The sequence below is a fragment of the Carettochelys insculpta genome, chromosome 34 (genome assembly GCF_033958435.1).
Source record: "Carettochelys insculpta isolate YL-2023 chromosome 34, ASM3395843v1, whole genome shotgun sequence".
In the NCBI taxonomy this organism is placed as follows: domain Eukaryota; kingdom Metazoa; phylum Chordata; order Testudines; family Carettochelyidae; genus Carettochelys; species Carettochelys insculpta.
Genome location: NC_134170.1, coordinates 1,149,962 through 1,167,531, shown reverse-complemented (window position 1 = coordinate 1,167,531; position 17,570 = coordinate 1,149,962). Strand labels below are relative to the sequence as shown.

The 17,570-nt window shown below is 70.9% G+C and overlaps 1 protein-coding gene across 1 annotated transcript; it reads right to left on the bottom strand.

Annotated features, from left to right (window-relative positions):
• Positions 1–397: 397 nt before the first annotated feature.
• Positions 398–17,086, bottom strand: ZMYND15 (zinc finger MYND-type containing 15). Its single transcript, XM_074982916.1, has 19 exons — positions 16,786–17,086; positions 15,987–16,103; positions 14,886–14,980; positions 14,103–14,280; positions 13,450–13,703; positions 12,702–12,739; positions 8,887–9,220; positions 8,079–8,298; positions 6,971–7,126; positions 6,333–6,493; positions 5,601–5,750; positions 5,223–5,309; positions 4,662–4,778; positions 4,042–4,130; positions 3,635–3,736; positions 3,430–3,559; positions 3,015–3,073; positions 2,050–2,210; positions 398–578 (listed from the first exon to the last, which is right to left on the bottom strand). Exons 1-19 carry the CDS (start codon positions 16,899–16,901, stop codon positions 398–400), a joined length of 2,745 nt encoding a protein of 914 aa, XP_074839017.1. The 5' UTR covers positions 16,902–17,086.
• Between the last annotated feature and the right edge of the window lie 484 nt (positions 17,087–17,570).

The following is a 17,570-nucleotide window of genomic DNA, read 5'->3' as shown; positions in this document are numbered from 1 at the left end:
TACCCAGAGCCGAGGGGGATGAGGAGCCGGTGCCTGGGCGGGGGGGGGGAGCTGTGGCCGGGGGGGGGGGCCCCACGCTACCCAGAGCCGAGGGGGATGAGGAGCCGGCTTCGGAGCTGCCTGTACTTGGCCTTGGCTGTTTGCTCTCTGATAAGCCGGGCAAAGGGCCGGGGCAGACGTCACGGCTGGTGCCAGGCAGGGCTCGGCCTTGGGGGGCTGTCAGGGCCCACCTGGAAATGGGGGGGGGGAGAAGACGGAGGGGGCCAGACGTGGGGGGCAGGGCGTGAGTCAGCCCATGGGGACCCCCCAGTGCAGGGGGCCCAGTAATGAGGCGCAGGCTCTGGTGCCCTTGGAAGTTTATTGCCCCCCCCCCAAGCCCCCCGCAATGACCCCCCCGTCATCTGTGCCGGCGCCCCCCCCGGTTCTGCCGCTTCTGCTGGCGGCGGGCGCGGGCCGGGCCGGGTGCTGGCCCCTGGGGGGCGGGGCTGGGGGCAGGGGGCGGGGCTGGCCCCGGGGGCTGCCGTGCCCCCCCTGCCCCCCCCTTGTACAGCAGGTGGAAGATGAAGGCGTTGGAGTACCTGGGGGGGGGAGGAAACGGGGGTCAGGGGGTCACGGCAGGTTCAGAGGTCACAGTGGGGTCAGAGGTCATGGCGTCAACTCGCCAGGGCCAGAGGCCATGGGGGTCAAAAGGTCACAGGGTCAGAGATCACCATGGAGGGAGCTGGTAGGAAGGGGGGCTACCAGGGTCAAAGGTCACCCCAGTGGGGTCAAAGGTCACAGGGGTCGAAAGGTCACAGGGCCAGAGGTCACCATAGAGGGGACGGCTAAGAAGAGGGATTATGGGGTCAAAGGTCACAGGTCAGCCCAGTAGGGCCAGGGGTCACTCGACAGGGCATTGACGGGGACTGGGGGGGAGGGTGAAAAAACAGGGTCAGGTCAGCAGGTCAGAGGTTGTGCCACCAAGGCTGCGTCTACACGTGCACGCTACTTCGAAGTAGCGGCAGTAACTTCGAAATAGCGCCCGTCGCGGCTACACGTGTTGGGCGCTATTTCGAAGTTGAAATCGACGTTAGGCGGCGAGACGTCGAAGTCGCTAACCCCATGAGCGGATGGGAATAGCGCCCTACTTCGACGTTCAACATCGAAGTAGGGACGTGTAGACGATCCGCGTCCCGCAACGTCGAAATAGCGGGGTCCTCCATGGCGGCCATCAGCTGGGGGGTTGAGAGATACTCTCTCTCCAGCCCTTGCGGGGCTCTGTGGTCACCGTGGGCAGCAGCCCTTAGCCCAGGGCTTCTGGCTGCTGCTGCTGCAGCTGGGGGTCCGTGCTGCAGGCACAGGGTCTGCAACCAGTTGTCGGCTCTGTGTATCTTGCACTGTTTAATGAAAGTGTGTCTGGGAGGGGCCCTTTAAGGGAGCGACTTGCTGTTGAGTCCGCCCCGTGACCCTGTCTGCAGCTGTGCCTGGCACCCTTATTTCGATGTGTGCTACTTTGGCGTGTAGACGTTCCCTCGCTGCGCCTATTTCGATGTTGGGCTGAGCAACGTCGAAGTTGAACATCGACGTTGCCAGCCCTGGAGGACGTGTAGACGTTATTCATCGAAATAGCCTATTTCGATGTTGCAACATCGAAATAAGCTATTTCGAAGTTGGGTGCACGTGTAGACGTAGCCCAAGGGTCAAAGGTCACAGAGGTGGTCAGCAGGGGGCGAACTGCAGCAGAGGTCAGAGGTCACACCCCATTGAGGAGGCTGGGGGTCAAAGGTCATTCTGGCTGGGCCCAGGGAAGGGCTGATGGGGGGTCAGAGATCACATTAACATATCACCGCAGGGGGGCACCCTGTTGGGGGTCAGAGGTCAGCCAGAGGTCAGAGGTCATTGGAGGACACCAACTGGGGTCGGAGGTCAAATTAGACCCCAGCCCAGAACACAGCCCCGCCCCTGCCCCGCCCCCAGCCTCACCCTGGCCCCACCCCCAGCCTCCCCCCGGCTTCCCCCACCCCTGGCCCCACCCCCAGGCCCCGCCTCACCCCTGGCCCCGCCCCCTACCAGGGCATGGCGTTGTCGACGCCGGGCTGGCGGAAGGGCGAGCGGAAGGGGTTGAGGTGGGGGGTGCTGGCGCTGCCCCCCGTGGCCATGGAGACCGTGGCCTCGTCCACCGCGCAGCTGTACTCGCTGCACTCCGTAAAGTAGGCCGGCACCCGGAGCGCCTGCGGGGGAGGGGCGCGTGGGGACCCAGGCGTCCGGGGCAGGAACCCAGGTACCAGCCCGCTGGGGACCCAGGAGTCCGGGGGCGGGGACCCAGGTACCAGCCCGCTGGGGACCCAGGAGTCCGGGGGCGGGGACCCAGGTACCAGCCCGCTGGGGACCCAGGAGTCCGGGGGCGGGGACCCAGGTACCAGCCCGCTGGGGACCCAGGCGTCTGGGGCGGGGACCCAGGTACCAGCCCGCTGGGGACCCAGGAGTCCGGGGCGGGGACCCAGGTACCAGCCCGCTGGGGACCCAGGCGTCCGGGGACGGGGACCCAGGTACCAGCCTGCTGGGGACCCAGGCGTCCGGGGCGGGGACCCAGGTACCAGCCCGCTGGGGACCCAGGCGTCCGGGGCGGGGACCGAGGTACCAGCCCGCTGGGGACCCAGGCGTCCGGGGCGGGGACCGAGGTACCAGCCCGCTGGGGACCCAGGCGTCCGGGGCGGGGACCCAGGTACCAGCCCGCTGGGGACCCAGGCGTCCGGGGACGGGGACCCAGGTACCAGCCTGCTGGGGACCCAGGCGTCCGGGGCGGGGACCCAGGTACCAGCCCGCTGGGGACCCAGGCGTCCGGGGCGGGGACCCAGGCGTCCGGGGGCGGGGACCCAGGCGTCCGGGGCCGGGGGAGGAGAGAGCGCGGGGGGCAGGCGGGGGGGAGGCTCTGCATCCAGCAGGAAGGGACCAGCTCGGGGCAGCAGGAGGGGGTTGGGGCTTCGGGGGGGCGCTGTGGCCCCGGGCGGGTTGGGGGGGCTGGGGGCTCCCACCTGCAGCCGGGGCAGGGTGCTGAGCCAGGCGTCCTTCAGCGCGAAGCCGGAATTGAACCCTGAGACGGAACGGGGGGTGGGGGGGGGTTAGCCGGGCTTGGGGACCCCTCCACTGCGCCTCTGGGGTCCCCCTCCCATGCCCGGGGCCCAGGGCTGCCAGTTCCCGCAGCGGGGATCCCCTTGGGTCCCCCAGACGGCTGTGTCTGCCCAGCCCGGAGCGACCCCGAGACTCCCCCCAGATCCCCCCGACTTTCCCTTGCCTGGGCCCTTCCCCCAGATCCCCCCGACTCCCCCCCCAGCCTGGGCCCCTCCCCCAGATCCCCCCGACTCCCCCCACCTGGGCCCTTCCCCCAGATCCCCCCGACTCCCCCCCCAGCCTGGGCCCCTCCCCCCAGCCCCCCGGGGGTCCACTCACCGATGACCAGGTCAGGTCTGGGGCCCTGCAGCAGGGGGGTGGCCTGGGTGCAGAATCTCACCTGCAGCCCCCCACGTCCCCCCTTGGCCTTGGGGGCCGGCCCAGCCCAGGCGCGCACCTCGCGGGCCTCCTGGGGGGCAGAAGGGGGGGCGGGGTCAGCTGCGGCGACTCGGGGATCCCCCGCCCCCCCCGCCCCCCAGCTCACCGTTCTCTGCAGCAGCAGCTGCTGCCCGTCGGCCTCGGGGGGCAACGCGCCCCCCAGGAACAGCAGCTCCAGCGCCGTGGGGGGCAGCAGCACTGACAGCTCCTGTGGGGCACCACCGGGGGGCGTCACAGGGAGGGGCCCGGGAGGAGCCCCCCCCGCCCCCCCCGCCCCAGCCTGACTCCTGCATCTGTGAACCAGGCCTCCCCTGCCCCCCTGTGGCCCCTCCATGCCACGCTCCGCGCCTGCCCCCCGCCCTGCCCCACGGCACCCCACCATGCTCCGCACCTGGCCCCCGGCCCCCCGCTCCACCCCATGGCCCCCCACCCTGCCCCGCCACGCTCTGCGCCTGCCCTCCGCCCCATGGCACCCCACGGCGCCCCTCCACGCTCTGCGCCTGCCCCGCACACCCAGAAGAGGGGGGCCATCTCCGCTTCCTTCCCCGCCTCCAGGATGTGAATCTTCAGCGAGGGCTTATTCAGCAGCTTCAGCTCTGGGACTGGGAGGTGGAGGAAGAGTCAAGGGGTGGTGCGCAGGGAGGGGACCCCAATTCCCAGCCCCCCCCCGAGGGGACCCCCAAACCCACTCACAGTGCCAGGGGACCAGCTAGGGGGAGGGGACCCCAGTTCCCAGCCCCCCCAGGGAACCCCTGAACCCCTCTCACAGTGCTGGGGGGGCAGATGGGGGAAAGGGACCCCAGTTACCAGCCCCCCAGGGGACTCCTGAACCCCACTAACAGTGCTGGGGGGGCAGATGGGGGAAGGGGACCCCAGTTACCAGCCCCCCAGGGAACCCCTGAACCCCTCTCACAGTGCTGGGGGGGCAGATGGGGGAAAGGGACCCCAGTTACCAGCCCCCCAGGGGACTCCTGAACCCCACTCACAGTGCTGGGGGGGCAGATGGGGGAAAGGGACCCCAGTTACCAGCCCCCCAGGGAACCCCTGCACCCCACTAACAGTGCTGGGGGGGCAGATGGGGGGAGGGGACCCCAGTTCCCAGCCCCCCCGAGGGAACCCCAAACCCCACTCACAGTGCCGGGGGGCCAGCTGGGTGACGATGTAGTAGACGCTTAGGGGGTAGGTGAGCAGGACGGCCAGGGGGGAGCTGAGCGGGAGACCCCGCCAGGCGTAGTACTCCTGCCACGAGCCTGGGGGGACCCCAGGAGTGAGAGCTCCGCCCCCAGCCGCAGCTGGCCCCTCCCCCTCCTGTAACTGGCTCCTCCCCCTGCTCAGCCCCCCAGCTCTCACTACCCCGCCCCCCACTAGCCCCGCCCCTTCTCTCTAGCCTCTCCTTGTCGTTACTAGCCCTGCCCCTGCCCTCACTAGCCCCGCCCCTTCTCTCTAGCCCCTCCTTCTGTCCTTACTAGCCCCGCCCCTGCCCTCACTAGCCCCGCCCCTTCTCTCTAGCCCCGCCCCTTCTCTCTAGTTCCTCCTTCTGTCCTTACTAGCCCCGCCCGTGCCCTCACTAGCCCCGCCCATGCCCTCACTAGCCTCGCCCCTGCCCCTTTGGCTTCTCCCCCACCCCTCCCCAACCCGCCCCCCAGCTCTCACTGGCTCCACCCCCCCCATGACTGGCCCCTCCCCCGTCTCACTGAAATAGGTTTTGGGTGCAGGGGGCTCCAGGGGGATGGGGGGCAGGGGGGTTCCCCCCTCCGGCCTCAGCGCTTCAAAGGGGTTACCTGGAGGGAGGAGAGGGGGTGTCAGAGTGGAGGGGGGGAGTTGGCGGCCCCCAGTCCTGGTCCCAGACCCCAGAGTCCCTGCCCTGGGCCGGGGGAGCTGGCGCCCCAGAGGGGCCAGGCCCTGCCCCATTCCCACCCCCTGAGCCAGCCAGCCCTGCCCTGGGGTGGGGGAGCCGGCGCCCCAGAGGGGCCAGGCCCTGCCCCATTCCCACCCCCTGAGCCAGCCAGCCCTGCCCTGGGGTGGGGGAGCCGGTGCCTCCAGAGGGGACGCGCCCTGCCCCCCATACTCACCACTGGGGAGGGGGTTCCATGGCTTCCTGCCCCCCAGCCCCACGCCGTAGTCGGGGGTCCGCACCATCATGCTCTCGAGCACCCAGTACCCTCGTGTCAGCCCCCGGGCGGCCAGGAACCCCTCCTTGTTGAACCCCTCGCTGGTCACCTCTGCAACGCAGGGGGGGCGAGCCCCCAATAAACCCCAGCTCTGCCTGGAGCCCCCAGCCCTCTCCCCCATCCAGCCCCCTACCAGTCCATGTCCCCCCACCCCAGCCCCAGGGCCCAACAGCCCCCCATGGGTCCATGTCCTTCCCGCCCCCAGCTCCAGGGCCCCCCAGCACCCCACAAGTCTATGTCCCCCCTGCCCCCAGCCCCCCATGGGTCTGTGTCCCCCCCAGCCCCAGGGATCCCCCAGCCCCTGACGGGTCCGTGTCCCCCAGCCCCAGGGCCCCCCAGCCCCCCATGGGTCCATGTCCCCCAGGACCAGGGCCCCCCATACCCCCATGGGTCCGTGTCCCCCAAGCCCAGGGCCCCCCATACCCCCACAGGTCCATGTCCCCCCCGCCCCCAGCCCCAGGGCCCCCCAGACCCCCCCGGGTCCGTGTCCCCCAGGCCCAGGGCCCCCCATACCCCCCACGGGTCCATGCCCCCCGGCCCCCCATGGTTCCGTGTCCCCCCTGCCCCAGGGCCCCCCCCAGCCCCCATGGGTCCGTGTCCCCCAGCCCCCAGCCCCAGGGCCCCTGCGCTCACCTGGGGTGAAGGTGAAGGGCAGGTCGGCCAGCTGGTGGGCGCGGGCCACGTACCCGGCCATGCGCTGGCACCAGGCACGGTGGGCGGCGTCCTCGGGGCTGCGGACCCAGTCAGTCGTGCGGCACCGCTCGGAGCAGTACAGCACGGCCCGGCACTGCTGGCTGCGGGGGGAGCGGGGTCAGAGTCGGCGTGCTTGTGAGCTTGCACGGGTAGTTGTGTGCTGGCACGGCGCACCAGCAGAAGGGAGGGGGTAGTTGTGAGCTCGCACAGGGCAGTCGTGTGCTGGCACGGCGCACCAGCAGAAGGGAAGGGGTAGTTGTGAGCTCGCACAGGGCAGTCATGCGCTGGCATGGTGCACCAGCAGTGGGGAGGGGGTAGTTGTGAGCTTGCACAGGGCAGTTGTGCGCTGGCATAGGGCACCAGCAGGGGGAGGGGGTAGTTGTGAGCTTGCACGGGCAGTCGTGCGCTGGCATGGGGCACCAGCAGTGGGGAGGGGGTAGCTGTGAGCTTGCACGGGGAACAGGCTGCGAGCGTGGGGTAGTTGTGCGCCAGTAGGGGGCACCAGCAGCAGTGGGCACAGAGTAGCCGTGCGAAGCCCCCCCCCGGGCTCGGCCCCCCCCCCCCCGTGCCCTGCTCACCAGGGCAGCAGCCGCGCCTGGAAGCTGTGCCGCCGGCAGACGTGGCAGGCCCGCACCCGCATGGAGGGGAGGCTGAAGGCAGGTTTGGGGCCCCAGCCCCGCATGGGCCCCGGGCTCAGCCGCACCCCCAGGCGGGGCAGCAGTGGCACCAGCAACCTGCAGAGAGCAGCGAGGGGCAGGGTCAGAGGGCAGGGCAGGGCTCACTAGGACTCACTCGTGCAAGCTGGGGTCCCCCACAGCCAGAAGGGACCCCCCCCTGCTCACATGTGCTCACAAGGACTCACTTGTGCAAGGCTGGTCTCCCCTGGCCAGAAGGGACAGCCCCCGCTCACACACACTCACTAGGACTCACTTGTGCAAGGCGTGGTTCCCCACGGCCAGAAGGGACACCCCCCACTCGCATGCTCACAAGGACTCACTCGTGCAAGGCAAGTTTCTCCCAGCCAGAAGGGACACCCCCCACTTACGTGCACCCACTAAGACTCACTTGTGCAAAGCGGGGTCCTCCATGGCCAGAAGCGACACCCCCCTGCTCACGTGTGCTCACAAGGACTCACTTGTGCAAGGCTGGTCTCCCCTGGCCAGAAGGGACAGCCCCCACTCACACATGCTCACTAGGACTCACTTGTGCAAAGCGGGGTCCCCCATGGCCAGAAGGGACAGCCCCCGCTCACGCGTGCTCACTAAGACTCACTTGTGCAAGGCGGGGTCTCCCATGGCCAGAAGGGACACCCCCCGCTCACGCGTGCTCACAAGGACTCACTGGTGCAAGGTGGGGTCCCCCATGGCCAGAAGGGACACCCCCCACTCACGCGTGCTCACAAGGACTCATTGGTGCAAGGCGGGGTCCCCCACGGCCAGAAGGGACACCCCCTGCTCACGCATGCTCACAAGGACTCACTGGTGCACGGCAGGGTCTCCCATGGCCAGAAGGGACACCCCCCGCTCACACGTGCTCACAAGGACTCACTGGTGCAAGGTGGGGTCCCCCACGGCCAGAAGGGACACCCCCCACTCACGCGCGCTCACAAGGACTCACTGGTGAAAGGTGGGGTCCCCCACGGCCAGAAGGGACACCCCCCGCTCACACGTGCTCACGAGGACTCACTGGTGCAAGGTGGGGTCCCCCACGGCCAGCAGACGGGGCCGGCGGGGCTCCCCCGCGCCCAGGGGGCAGGCCATGCTGCGTGCCAGTAGACGCAGGGCCAGCTGCTCCAGCGGGGGGCCGGGGGGTGCCGGGGGTGCGGCCAGCTGGAAGTCCAGGCCCATCACCGTGCCGCGCTCGTCCGTCACCAGCAGGAGGCGCTCCACATGCACCAGCGCCTGGCCTGGGGGGAGACAGCCCGGGCGGGGGAAGGGGCGCATGGGGAAGCCCTGTGGGAACGGGGGGCTGCGGGGGTGCTCGGGGGAGGAGCGGACAGGGACATCCTGTGGGAATGGGGGAGGAGTGGAGGGGGGCAGAGGGGATACCCTGTGGGAACGGGGGGGCTGTCGGGGGGCTCAGGGGAGGGGCGGACAGTGGGTGCCCCAGAGGCCGGGGGGGCAGATGCGGGGCACCCTGTGGGAACGGGGGAGGGGCGGACAGGGGGTGCCCCAGGGGAACGGGGTAAGGGCGGATGGGGGGCGCCCCGCGGGAACGGGGTAAGGCCGGATGGGGGGGCACCCCGTGGGAACGGGGGAGGGGTGGACGGGGGGCGCCCTGCGGGAACGGGGTAAGGGCGGACAGGGGGCGCCCCCCATCTGCCCTTACCCCGTTCCCGCGGGGCGCCCCACGGGAACGGGGGAGGGGCTGACAGGGGGCGCCCCGCGGGAACGGGGTAAGGGCGGAGGGGGGGCGCCCCGCGGGAACGGGGTAAGGGCGGACGGGGGGCGCCCCGCGGGAACGGGGGAGGGGCGGACGGGGGGCTCGGGGGTACCTGGCTCCATCCCCTCGTCCTCTTCGTCCAGGCGCAGGAAGGCGACCGCCCGCTGGAGGTCCCGCAGCTGCAGGGGGTCCTCCCCGCAGAGCCGCCCCCGGGGCTCCCCCAGGCCCCCCGGCGGCAGCGCCAGGGCCAGCGCCAGGCAGGGGTTGGGCAGCAGGTGCAGGAGCCAGAGGGCCGGGTCGGGGGGCAGCCGCCGGATGAGCCCCTCCTGGCGGAGCTGGCGCGGCCCAGCCCGGGGGCCCCCTGCCTGGTGCTGGTGCCGGTGCCAGCTCAGCAGCACCTCGGCCAGGTCCAGCACCTCGGCCCGGTACCCCGTCACGAACTCCATCTGGGGGGGTGCGAGGCTCAGAGCCGGGGGGGGCCTGGCGACCAGGCTGCGCCCCCCAACCTCCCCCTGTGCCCCTGCACCCCGAACCTCCCCGCTGCACCCCCAAACCTCCACCCTGCGCTCTGTGCACCCCAAACCTCCCCGCTGCGCCCCCCAACCTCCCCCCTGTGCCCCTGGCACCCCGAACCTCCCCCCTGTGCCCCTGGCACTCCGAACCTCCCCGCTGCGCCCCCCCAACCTCCCCCCTGTGCCCTGGCACCCCAAACCTCCACACTGTGCCCCAAGCACCCCGAACCTCCCCGCTGCACCCCCAAACCTCCACCCTGCGCTCTGTGCACCCCAAAACTCCCCGCTGCGCCCCCCAACCTCCCCCCTGTGCCCCCAAGCACCCCGAACCTCCCCGCTGCACCCCCAAAACCTCCACCCTGCGCTCTGTGCACCCCGAACCTCCCTGCTGCGCCCCTCAACCTCCCCCCTGTGCCCCTGGCACCCCGAACCTCCCCGCTGCACCCCCAAACCTCCACCCTGCGCTCTGTGCACCCCGAACCTCCCTGCTGCGCCCCTCAACCTTCCCCCTGTGCCCCTGGCACCCCGAACCTCCCCGCTGCACCCCCAAACCTCCACCCTGCGCTCTGTGCACCCCGAACCTCCCTGCTGTGTCCCACAACCTCCCCCCTGTGCCCCTGGCACCCCGAACCTCCGCACTGCACCCCCAAAACCTCCACCCTGCGCTCTGTGCACCCCGAACCTCCCCGCTGTGCCCCCCAACCTCCCCCCTGTGCCCCTGGCACCCCGAACCTCCGCACTGCACCCCCAAAACCTCCACCCTGCGCTCTGTGCACCCCGAACCTCCCCGCTGTGCCCCCCAACCTCCCCCCTGTGCCCCATGCACCCCGAACCTCCCCGCTGCACCCCCAAACCTCCACCCTGCACTCTGTGCACCCCGAACCTCCCCGCTGCGCCCCCCCAACCTCCCCCCGTGCCCCTGGCACCCCGAACCTCCCCGCTGCGCCCCCCAACCTCCCCCCTGTGCCCCTGGCACTCCGAACCTCCCTGCTGCATCCCCCAACCTCCCCCCTGTGCCCCGGCACCCCAAACCTCCCCCCTGTGCCCCCAAGCACCCCGAACCTCCCCGCTGCACCCCCAAAACCTCCACCCTGCGCTCTGTGCACCCCGAACCTCCCTGCTGTGCCCCCCCAACCTCCCCACTGCACCCCCCCAGCACCCCGAACCTCCCCGCTGCACCCCCAGCACCCCGAACCTCCCCGCTGCACCCCCCAACCTCCCCACTGCACCCCCAGCACCCCGAACCTCCCCGCTGTGCCCCGAACCTCCACCCTGTGCTTTGTGCACCCCAAACCTCCACCCTGTGCCCCTGAACCTCCCTGCTGTGCCCCTGGCACCCTGAATCTCCACACCGCGCCCCCAAGCATCCCAAACCTCCCCACTGCACCCCCGAACCTCCACCCTGCGCCCCTCAACCTCCACCCTGTGCTCTGTGCACCCCAAACCTCCGCCCTGCACCCCCAAACCTCCCTGCTGCGCCCCATCACCCCAAACCTCCATGCAGTGCCCTGGGCCCCCCAAACCTCCACACTGCCCCCTAAACCTCCACACTGTGCCCCTGAACCCACCTCCTACCCCCTCCAACTGGCACCCACCCTGTGACTGTCCTGAGTTCATGGGGTGGGGGGCTGAGCCTGTGGCTAAGCCCCCGACAGCCCAGCCCCTGTTATTCCCTCCTAGGACCCCTGAACCGAGGCCCCCACCCCGTTCCCCTGGGCCCCAATAGCACCCCAGAGCTGCCCTTAACCCCCCGCCGACCCTGGCCCTGGCCCCCACGCCAGCCCCCCCGGTCCCCGGGCACCTGCTGCCTCCGGCTGCTTCGAACGTAAATACCCGGGCGCCCCGAGATTCCACTGTGAGCTCACCGGGTTCCGGCTCCCCGGGCCTGCGCCCCCCCCGGCTCCTCCAGGCCCCCCAGGGAAGCACCCCCTGCGTGCTGCCGGCCCGGACGCCTGGGTCCCAGCTCCCCTCTCCCGCGGCCCCCCGACGCCTGGGTCCCGTCTCCCCTTTTCTGGCCCCTCCCGGACGCCTGGGTCCCATCTCCCCTTTTCTTGCCCCCTCGGATGGCCGGGGCCTCCTGACGCCTGGGTCCCAGGTCCCTTCTCCTGCAGCCCCCTGGATGCTTGGGTCCCAGGTCCCCTCCCCACTGTGGCCCCGGACGCCTGGGTCCCAGCTCCCCTCTCCCGCGGCCCCCTGGATGCTTGGGTCCCAGCTCCCCTCTCCCAGGGCCCCCAGACGCCTGGGTCCCAGCTCCCCTCTCCTAGGGCCCCCCGGATGCCTGGGTCCCAGCTCCCCTCTCCCTGGGCCCCCCAGACACCTGGGTCCCAGCTCCCCTCTCCTAGGGCCCCCCGGATGCCTGGGTCCCAGCTCCCCTCTCCCTGGGCCCCCCAGACACCTGGGTCCCAGCTCCCCTCTCCTAGGGCCCCCCGGATGCCTGGGTCCCAGCTCCCCTCTCCCGGGGCCCCCACCCCAGACACCTGGGTCCCAGCTCCCCTCTCCTAGGGCCCCCCGGATGCCTGGGCCCCAGCTCCCCTCTCCAGGGGCCCCCGGATGCCTGGGTCCCAGGTCCCCTCCCCCGGGCCCCCCCCCCGGACGCCTGGGTCCCACGTTCCCCCCAAGAGTCACTCTGCTCCGCTGTGTAAGCATTTAATGACCCTTCTCCGCCCCCACCCGGCAGCGCCAGCCAATCAGCACCCCCAGGGGTCGCCCGCGTCCTCCCAGAATCCTCTGCGGGGGCACCGGCCTTGCCCCCCCTTCCCAGAATCCCCTGTGGTGGCGGCAGCCAAGTCCTCCGTCTTCCCAGCATGCCTTGCGCCGGCCTCAACCCAGCCACCGTCCCAGGGTCAAGGCCAAGGCCAAGGCCAAAGCCAGGGGCTGTGGCGGGCAGGGGCGGAGCCCCCCGCCTGGGGTGCCCTCTGGCTCCGCCTCCTGGGGGGCAGAACCCTGCGTGGGGGGCGCGAGCCTGGGGGGCCGGAGGGGTCTCCCGGCGGTGGCGGTGGCCTCGTCCAACCAGGCCCGGTAATTGGCCACGCGGGTGTAGACGCCCGGACGTTGGCGCTGCCCGCAGCCCCGGCCCCAGCTGACGATGCCGACCTGGTACCAGCGGGAGCCCTGGGGGGCCCGGCACTGCAGGGGTCCCCCGCTGTCACCCTGCGAGGGGGCAGAGAGAGCCCGTCAGCGAGCCCCGGGGCGGCCTAACGAGGCAGTGGCTAATGACGGAGGGAGGCAGAGCCGGGGGAGCCTCATGCAGCTGAGGGGGGGGGCCGGGCACAGCGAGTGACGGGGGGCAGGGCAAGGGGGGGGTGGTCCCCACCTGGCAAGCGTCCCGGCCGCCCTCCTCGTGCCCGGCACAGAGCATGTTCTGGGTCAGGGCCCCCATCCACCACATGCAGCGCAGCCAGTCCATGATCCGCACCCCGACTTCCAGCAGCGCCCCCGAGCCTCCGTCCTGCCCTGCGAGAGAGGCGCTGCACCCCGACGGCCTGCACCCCGAAACCCCCAGCCCAAAGCCCCCAGCCCCCGACTTCCAGCAGCGCCACCGAGCCTCCGTCCTGCCCTGCGAGAGAGGCGCTGCACCCCGACGGCCTGCACCCCGAAACCCCCAGCCCAAAACCCCCAGCCCCCGACTTCCAGCAGCGCCACCGAGCCTCCGTCCTGCCCTGCGAGAGAGGCGCTGCACCTCGACGGCCTGCACCCCGAAACCTCCAGCCCAAAACCCCCAGCCCCCGACTTCCAGCAGCGCCACCGAGCCTCCGTCCTGCCCTGCGAGAGAGGCGCTGCACCCCGACGGCCTGCACCCCGAAACCTCCAGCCCAAAGCCCCCAGCCCCCGACTTCCAGCAGCGCCACCGAGCCTCCGTCCTGCCCTGCGAGAGAGGCGCTGCACCCCGACGGCCTGCACCCCGAAACCCCCAGCCCAAAGCCCCCAGCCCCCGACTTCCAGCAGCGCCACCGAGCCTCCGTCCTGCCCTGCGAGAGAGGCGCTGCACCCCGAAACCTCCAGCCCAAAACCCCCAGCCCCCGACTTCCAGCAGCGCCACCGAGCCTCCGTCCTGCCCTGCGAGAGAGGCGCTGCACCTCAAAAACCCCCAGCCCCCGACACCCCGACTTCCAGCAGCGCCCCCGAGCCTGCGTCCTGCCCTGTGAGATGCCCCCCCGGCTCACCGTACTGGGTGGTCCCCCAGCCGGCCACCCGGCAGCCGCCCCACTGGCTGTCGTCCTCGTCCATCTCCGCGGGCAGGCAGAGGGGGCCCAGGCCGCGGCCGGGGGGCAGGGGCCGGCTCAGCAGGAGCAGGGCCAGGTCTGAGTCGTAAGTGCTGCGGCTGTAGCTGGGGTGGAGCAGGATCCGCCGGACCCGCCGGATGACGCCCCCGATGCCCAGCGTCACGCTGCCGGCCGCCACCAGCACCTCCTGGGGGCTGCAAAGGTGGGGACCCCTCGTCCCGATCCCGGCGCCTCGGCCCGGCCCCCACACCCCCCCAATGCCCCTCGGCCCAGCCCCCCACAGTGCCCTTCAGCCCCCCCACCTCCCCTCAACCCGGCCCCCAGGCCCCTGCGCCCTGGCCTGACCCCCACACCCCCCCAGTGCCCCTCGGCCCGGCCCTTGGACCCCCCCAGTGCCCTTCAGCCCCTCACCTCCCCTTAGCCCAGCCCCCAGGCCCCTGCGCCCTGGCCTGACCCCTGGCCCTCCAGCCCCCCTTGGCCCGGCCCCCAACACCTGTCGGCCAGATCCCCAGCCCCCCCGAGCCCCCCCAGTGACCCTAGGCCCCCCTGGCCTGGCCCCCAGGACCCCTCATCCTGACCCACAGCCCCCTTACCGGGTCTGGGGGAAGCAGTGGGCGGCGCTGAGCACCCACCAAGGGTGGATGATGCTGCCCCCACAGAAGTGGTGTCCCTGGGTCTGGAGGCTCACAATCCAGGGCCATTCCCCTGGGCGGCTGGCCTGGCCCCCGATGATCCTGGAGGCAGAGCTGGGTGCGGGCTGCAAGCCGCACCCTGGGGAGCCAGAGCCCAGCGAGAAACGTTCGCCCTCCCGCAGCTGGCACAGAACCCAGGAGTCCTGGCTCCCAGCCCCTGCTCTAACCACCAGCCCCCACTGCCCCCCAGCACCAGGGAGAGAACCCAAGAGTCCTGGCTCCCACCCCCTGCTCTGACCACCAGCCCCACTGCCCTCCCAGCGCCGGGGAGAGAACCCAGGAGTCCTGGCTCCCACCCCCTGCTCTGACCACCAGCCCCCACTGCCCTCCCAGTGCCGGGGAGAGAACCCAGGAGTCCTGGCTCCCACCCCTGCTCTAACCACCAGCCCCCACTGCCCTCCCAGCGCTGGGGAGAGAACCCAGGAGTCCTGGCTCCCACCCCCTGCTCTGACCACCAGCCCCACTGCCCTGCTAGCACCAGGGAGAGAACCCAGGCGTCCGGGGCTCCTCTTTGGGGCTCTGGGAGGTGACCCGTTTAATGCTTACACAACCCCCCCTTGCTCCCTTTGTTGGCTGACATCACAGCCCCCACGTGTGACATCAGCGCCCACAGTGACATCACATGCAGGGACGGCCCTGGGGTGGGGGGGGCAGCGCATGATGTGAGGAGGCCCCGACACCCACCTGATGCCCTGGCACCCGTGGCCCCGAGGAGGAGGAGCTGTATCAGCCGCCACACTGCCATTGGCCGCCCTCGGCGCGGGAGGGCCAGCTGGGCGCTGGAGGGGGCGGGGCCGCTGGCTGTGACATCACAGTGCCACCGGCGATGATGTCATAGTGACATTTAAAGGGCCCTACACATACCGATATCCCTTTTGCTCTGTGACCCGACCCCGGTGTCCCTTCACCCTGAGCTGTGACCCCCCACACCCAGCCCAGCTCCATGGCGGGGAGGCCCCAGGGGCCGTGCCAAGGGGGCTGCCAGTCCTGCAGCCCTCCAGGGGTGATCACACCCCCTCAGCAGCCTTTCACACCCCGACCAGACAATCACACCCGCCAAGCACCCTTTCACACCCCTCCCTGTCCGATCACACCCCAGTCATCCTTTCACACCCCTTCCTGTCCGATCACACCCCCATCCAATCGCACCCATCCCCATCCAATTACACCCAATTATCCTTTCACACCTCTCCCTGTCCGATCACACCCTCCCTGTCCATTGACACCCGCTAAGCAGCCTTTTACACCCCTCCCTGTCTGATCACACCCCTTTAATCAGCCACTCACACCCCTCCCTTCCAATCACACCCCAAGCAGCCTTTCACACCCCTCCTTGCCTGATCACACCCCTTCCTGGGCCATTTCGCTCCTCTCTGGGTGCTGGGTACCTCTGAGTACCCCACGCTGGTCTCTGTGGGGCGAGCTCGCACCCTGGCCCCAATTTCACGGAGCCCTGAGCTGCGCTCTGCCCTGATTAGACCTTGTCTGCCTGGTGTGGGGGTCCCCGGCCCTGCCCCAGATGCGAGCCCCGGCTGGCAGGGGGCGCGGGGGGGACAGGGACAGACGGGTCAGCCCGGAAACCGGGAGGCGTTGGCACGACCCATCTTGGGGGTCCCCCAGCCGGGCCCTGGCCCCTTTCCGCCCTCCCCAGCCCGGTTCCCCCTCCAGCCGGCCGGGGTCACGGGGAGCTGGGCCGGCCATTGCGGACGTGCGAGAAGCCACGGCGCTGACGCTCCCCTCACCACTGCGCACGGCGGCCGGGCCTGGGGAAACTGAGGCACTCACCTGGGGTCACGGCAGGGCATCAGCAAACCCACGCAGCTGAACCCGGGGGATAAAATCCCCGCGCTGCGGCGGGGGGGAACCTCCACCGGCGTCTCACGTCCCCTTCGGGGCCCTGCGCTGGGGGGCAGAAACGGGAGCGGGTGAGACGACGGGAGCGATGCCGGAACGACCAGGGCTCATTCCGTGTGGGGACGACGGGACGCGAGGGACTTGCCCAGTACCGACAAGAAGGGCATGAGGAGGGGGGTGGGACGAATGGCTCCCCTGGGCCTCTGAGGGCAGGTCAGAGCAATGGGCTTAACCTGCAGCCAGGGCGGTTTGGGATCTTGGCGGCGGGAGACGTTTCCAAGCAGGTCGGACAGACGTCGGCCGGGACGGCGCCAGGCCTGCCGGGAGCCGGACTCGGCGACCTCTGCTCAGGCCTGGTGGGGGGAGTCCAGGGGCTGGTCTGACTCCCCACACCCGTCCCTGTCTGGGCCCCACAGACCCCCCCCTCCAGCAGCCCACATGCTGGCTCTGCAGACGGGGCCCCCCCAGCCTCTCAGCTAAATACAGCGCCCCGCAGCACGACAGCCCATCTCGGGGGGCCTGCCTGGGGCCGCACCCCGAGCCTGTCTCTGCCCCCCGAGCCAGCCACACGTCAGCACCCTGGGGTGCAGGGTGTCCCTGCAGGCCGTGAGCGGGGCATGGGTCACCTCCCCTCTGGCACCGGTGCGGGGGGGGTCCTGCACCCTGCGGGGAGGTGCAGACTTGTGGGGGGGTCTGGTGGCAGCTGTGCCCCCCCATGTCCTGCCTCTACCTTGTGCACGAGGTCCTGCAAGTCCCTACCAGGTGGGCACGTGGCAGGTGGGGAAACTGAGGCACGCCCCTCCGGGCGCCTGTAGAAATAAGAAGGGAGAGTCCCCACTTCAGCATTCAGCCCGGGGGCAGGAATCGAAGGGCGGTGGGGCCAGAGGGGGAGCTGCCAGGAGAGATGTGGGGGTGGGGGGAACCCAAGGAAGCTGGGGGGTGGTGGGAGCCCTGGGGGGAACCCCAGGAAGCTTGGGGGCGGAGAGACCAGGGCACAGGGAGGACCCCAGGAAGTTAGGGGCGGGGTTGGAGCCCTGGGGGGAAACCCTACATGGAAGGGGGAAGCTGGGAGGGGAACCCCAGAGCTCGGGGGAGGGGGTTGGGGAGCCCCAGAGAGCGGGAGCAGGAGGGGGGTTCGGGAGCCTGGGAGGGGAACTCCAGAGCGCGGTGGGGTGGGAAGCCCTGGAGGGGAACCCCAGAGTGCAGGGGGGTTTATGGAGCCCGGGGGGGAAGGGGCGTTAGGGAGCCCGGGGGGAGCCCCAGAGGGCAGGGGGGGTTAGGGAACCCGGGGGGACCCCAGAGCGTGGGAGGAGGGGCCTGGAGCCCGGGGGGACCCCAGAGCGCAGGGGGGCAGAGAGGAGTTTGGGGAGCCCGGGGGGGATGGACCGGAGTTGGGGAGACTGGGGGGACCCCAGAGTGTGGGGGGGTGGAGCGGAGTTGGGGAGCCCAGGGGAACCCCCGAGTGTAGGGAGGGCTGGGGTGGAGTGGAGTTGGGGAGCCCGGGGGGACCCCAGA

Bases quoted from the DNA above. Each gene is read 5' to 3' on its own strand.
- ZMYND15 (XM_074982916.1), bottom strand. From the start codon at position 16,901: ATGCTGAAGTGGGGACTCTCCCTTCTTATTTCTACAGGCGCCCGGAGG. The intron at 3,737-4,041 runs GTGTGCGGGGCA...GGTGCCCCACAG, and splicing joins AGATGGCCCCCCTCTTCTGG to GAGCTGTCAGTGCTGCTGCC. The intron at 3,074-3,429 runs GTGAGTGGACCC...GTTCCGTCTCAG, and splicing joins CAGACCTGACCTGGTCATCG to GGTTCAATTCCGGCTTCGCG.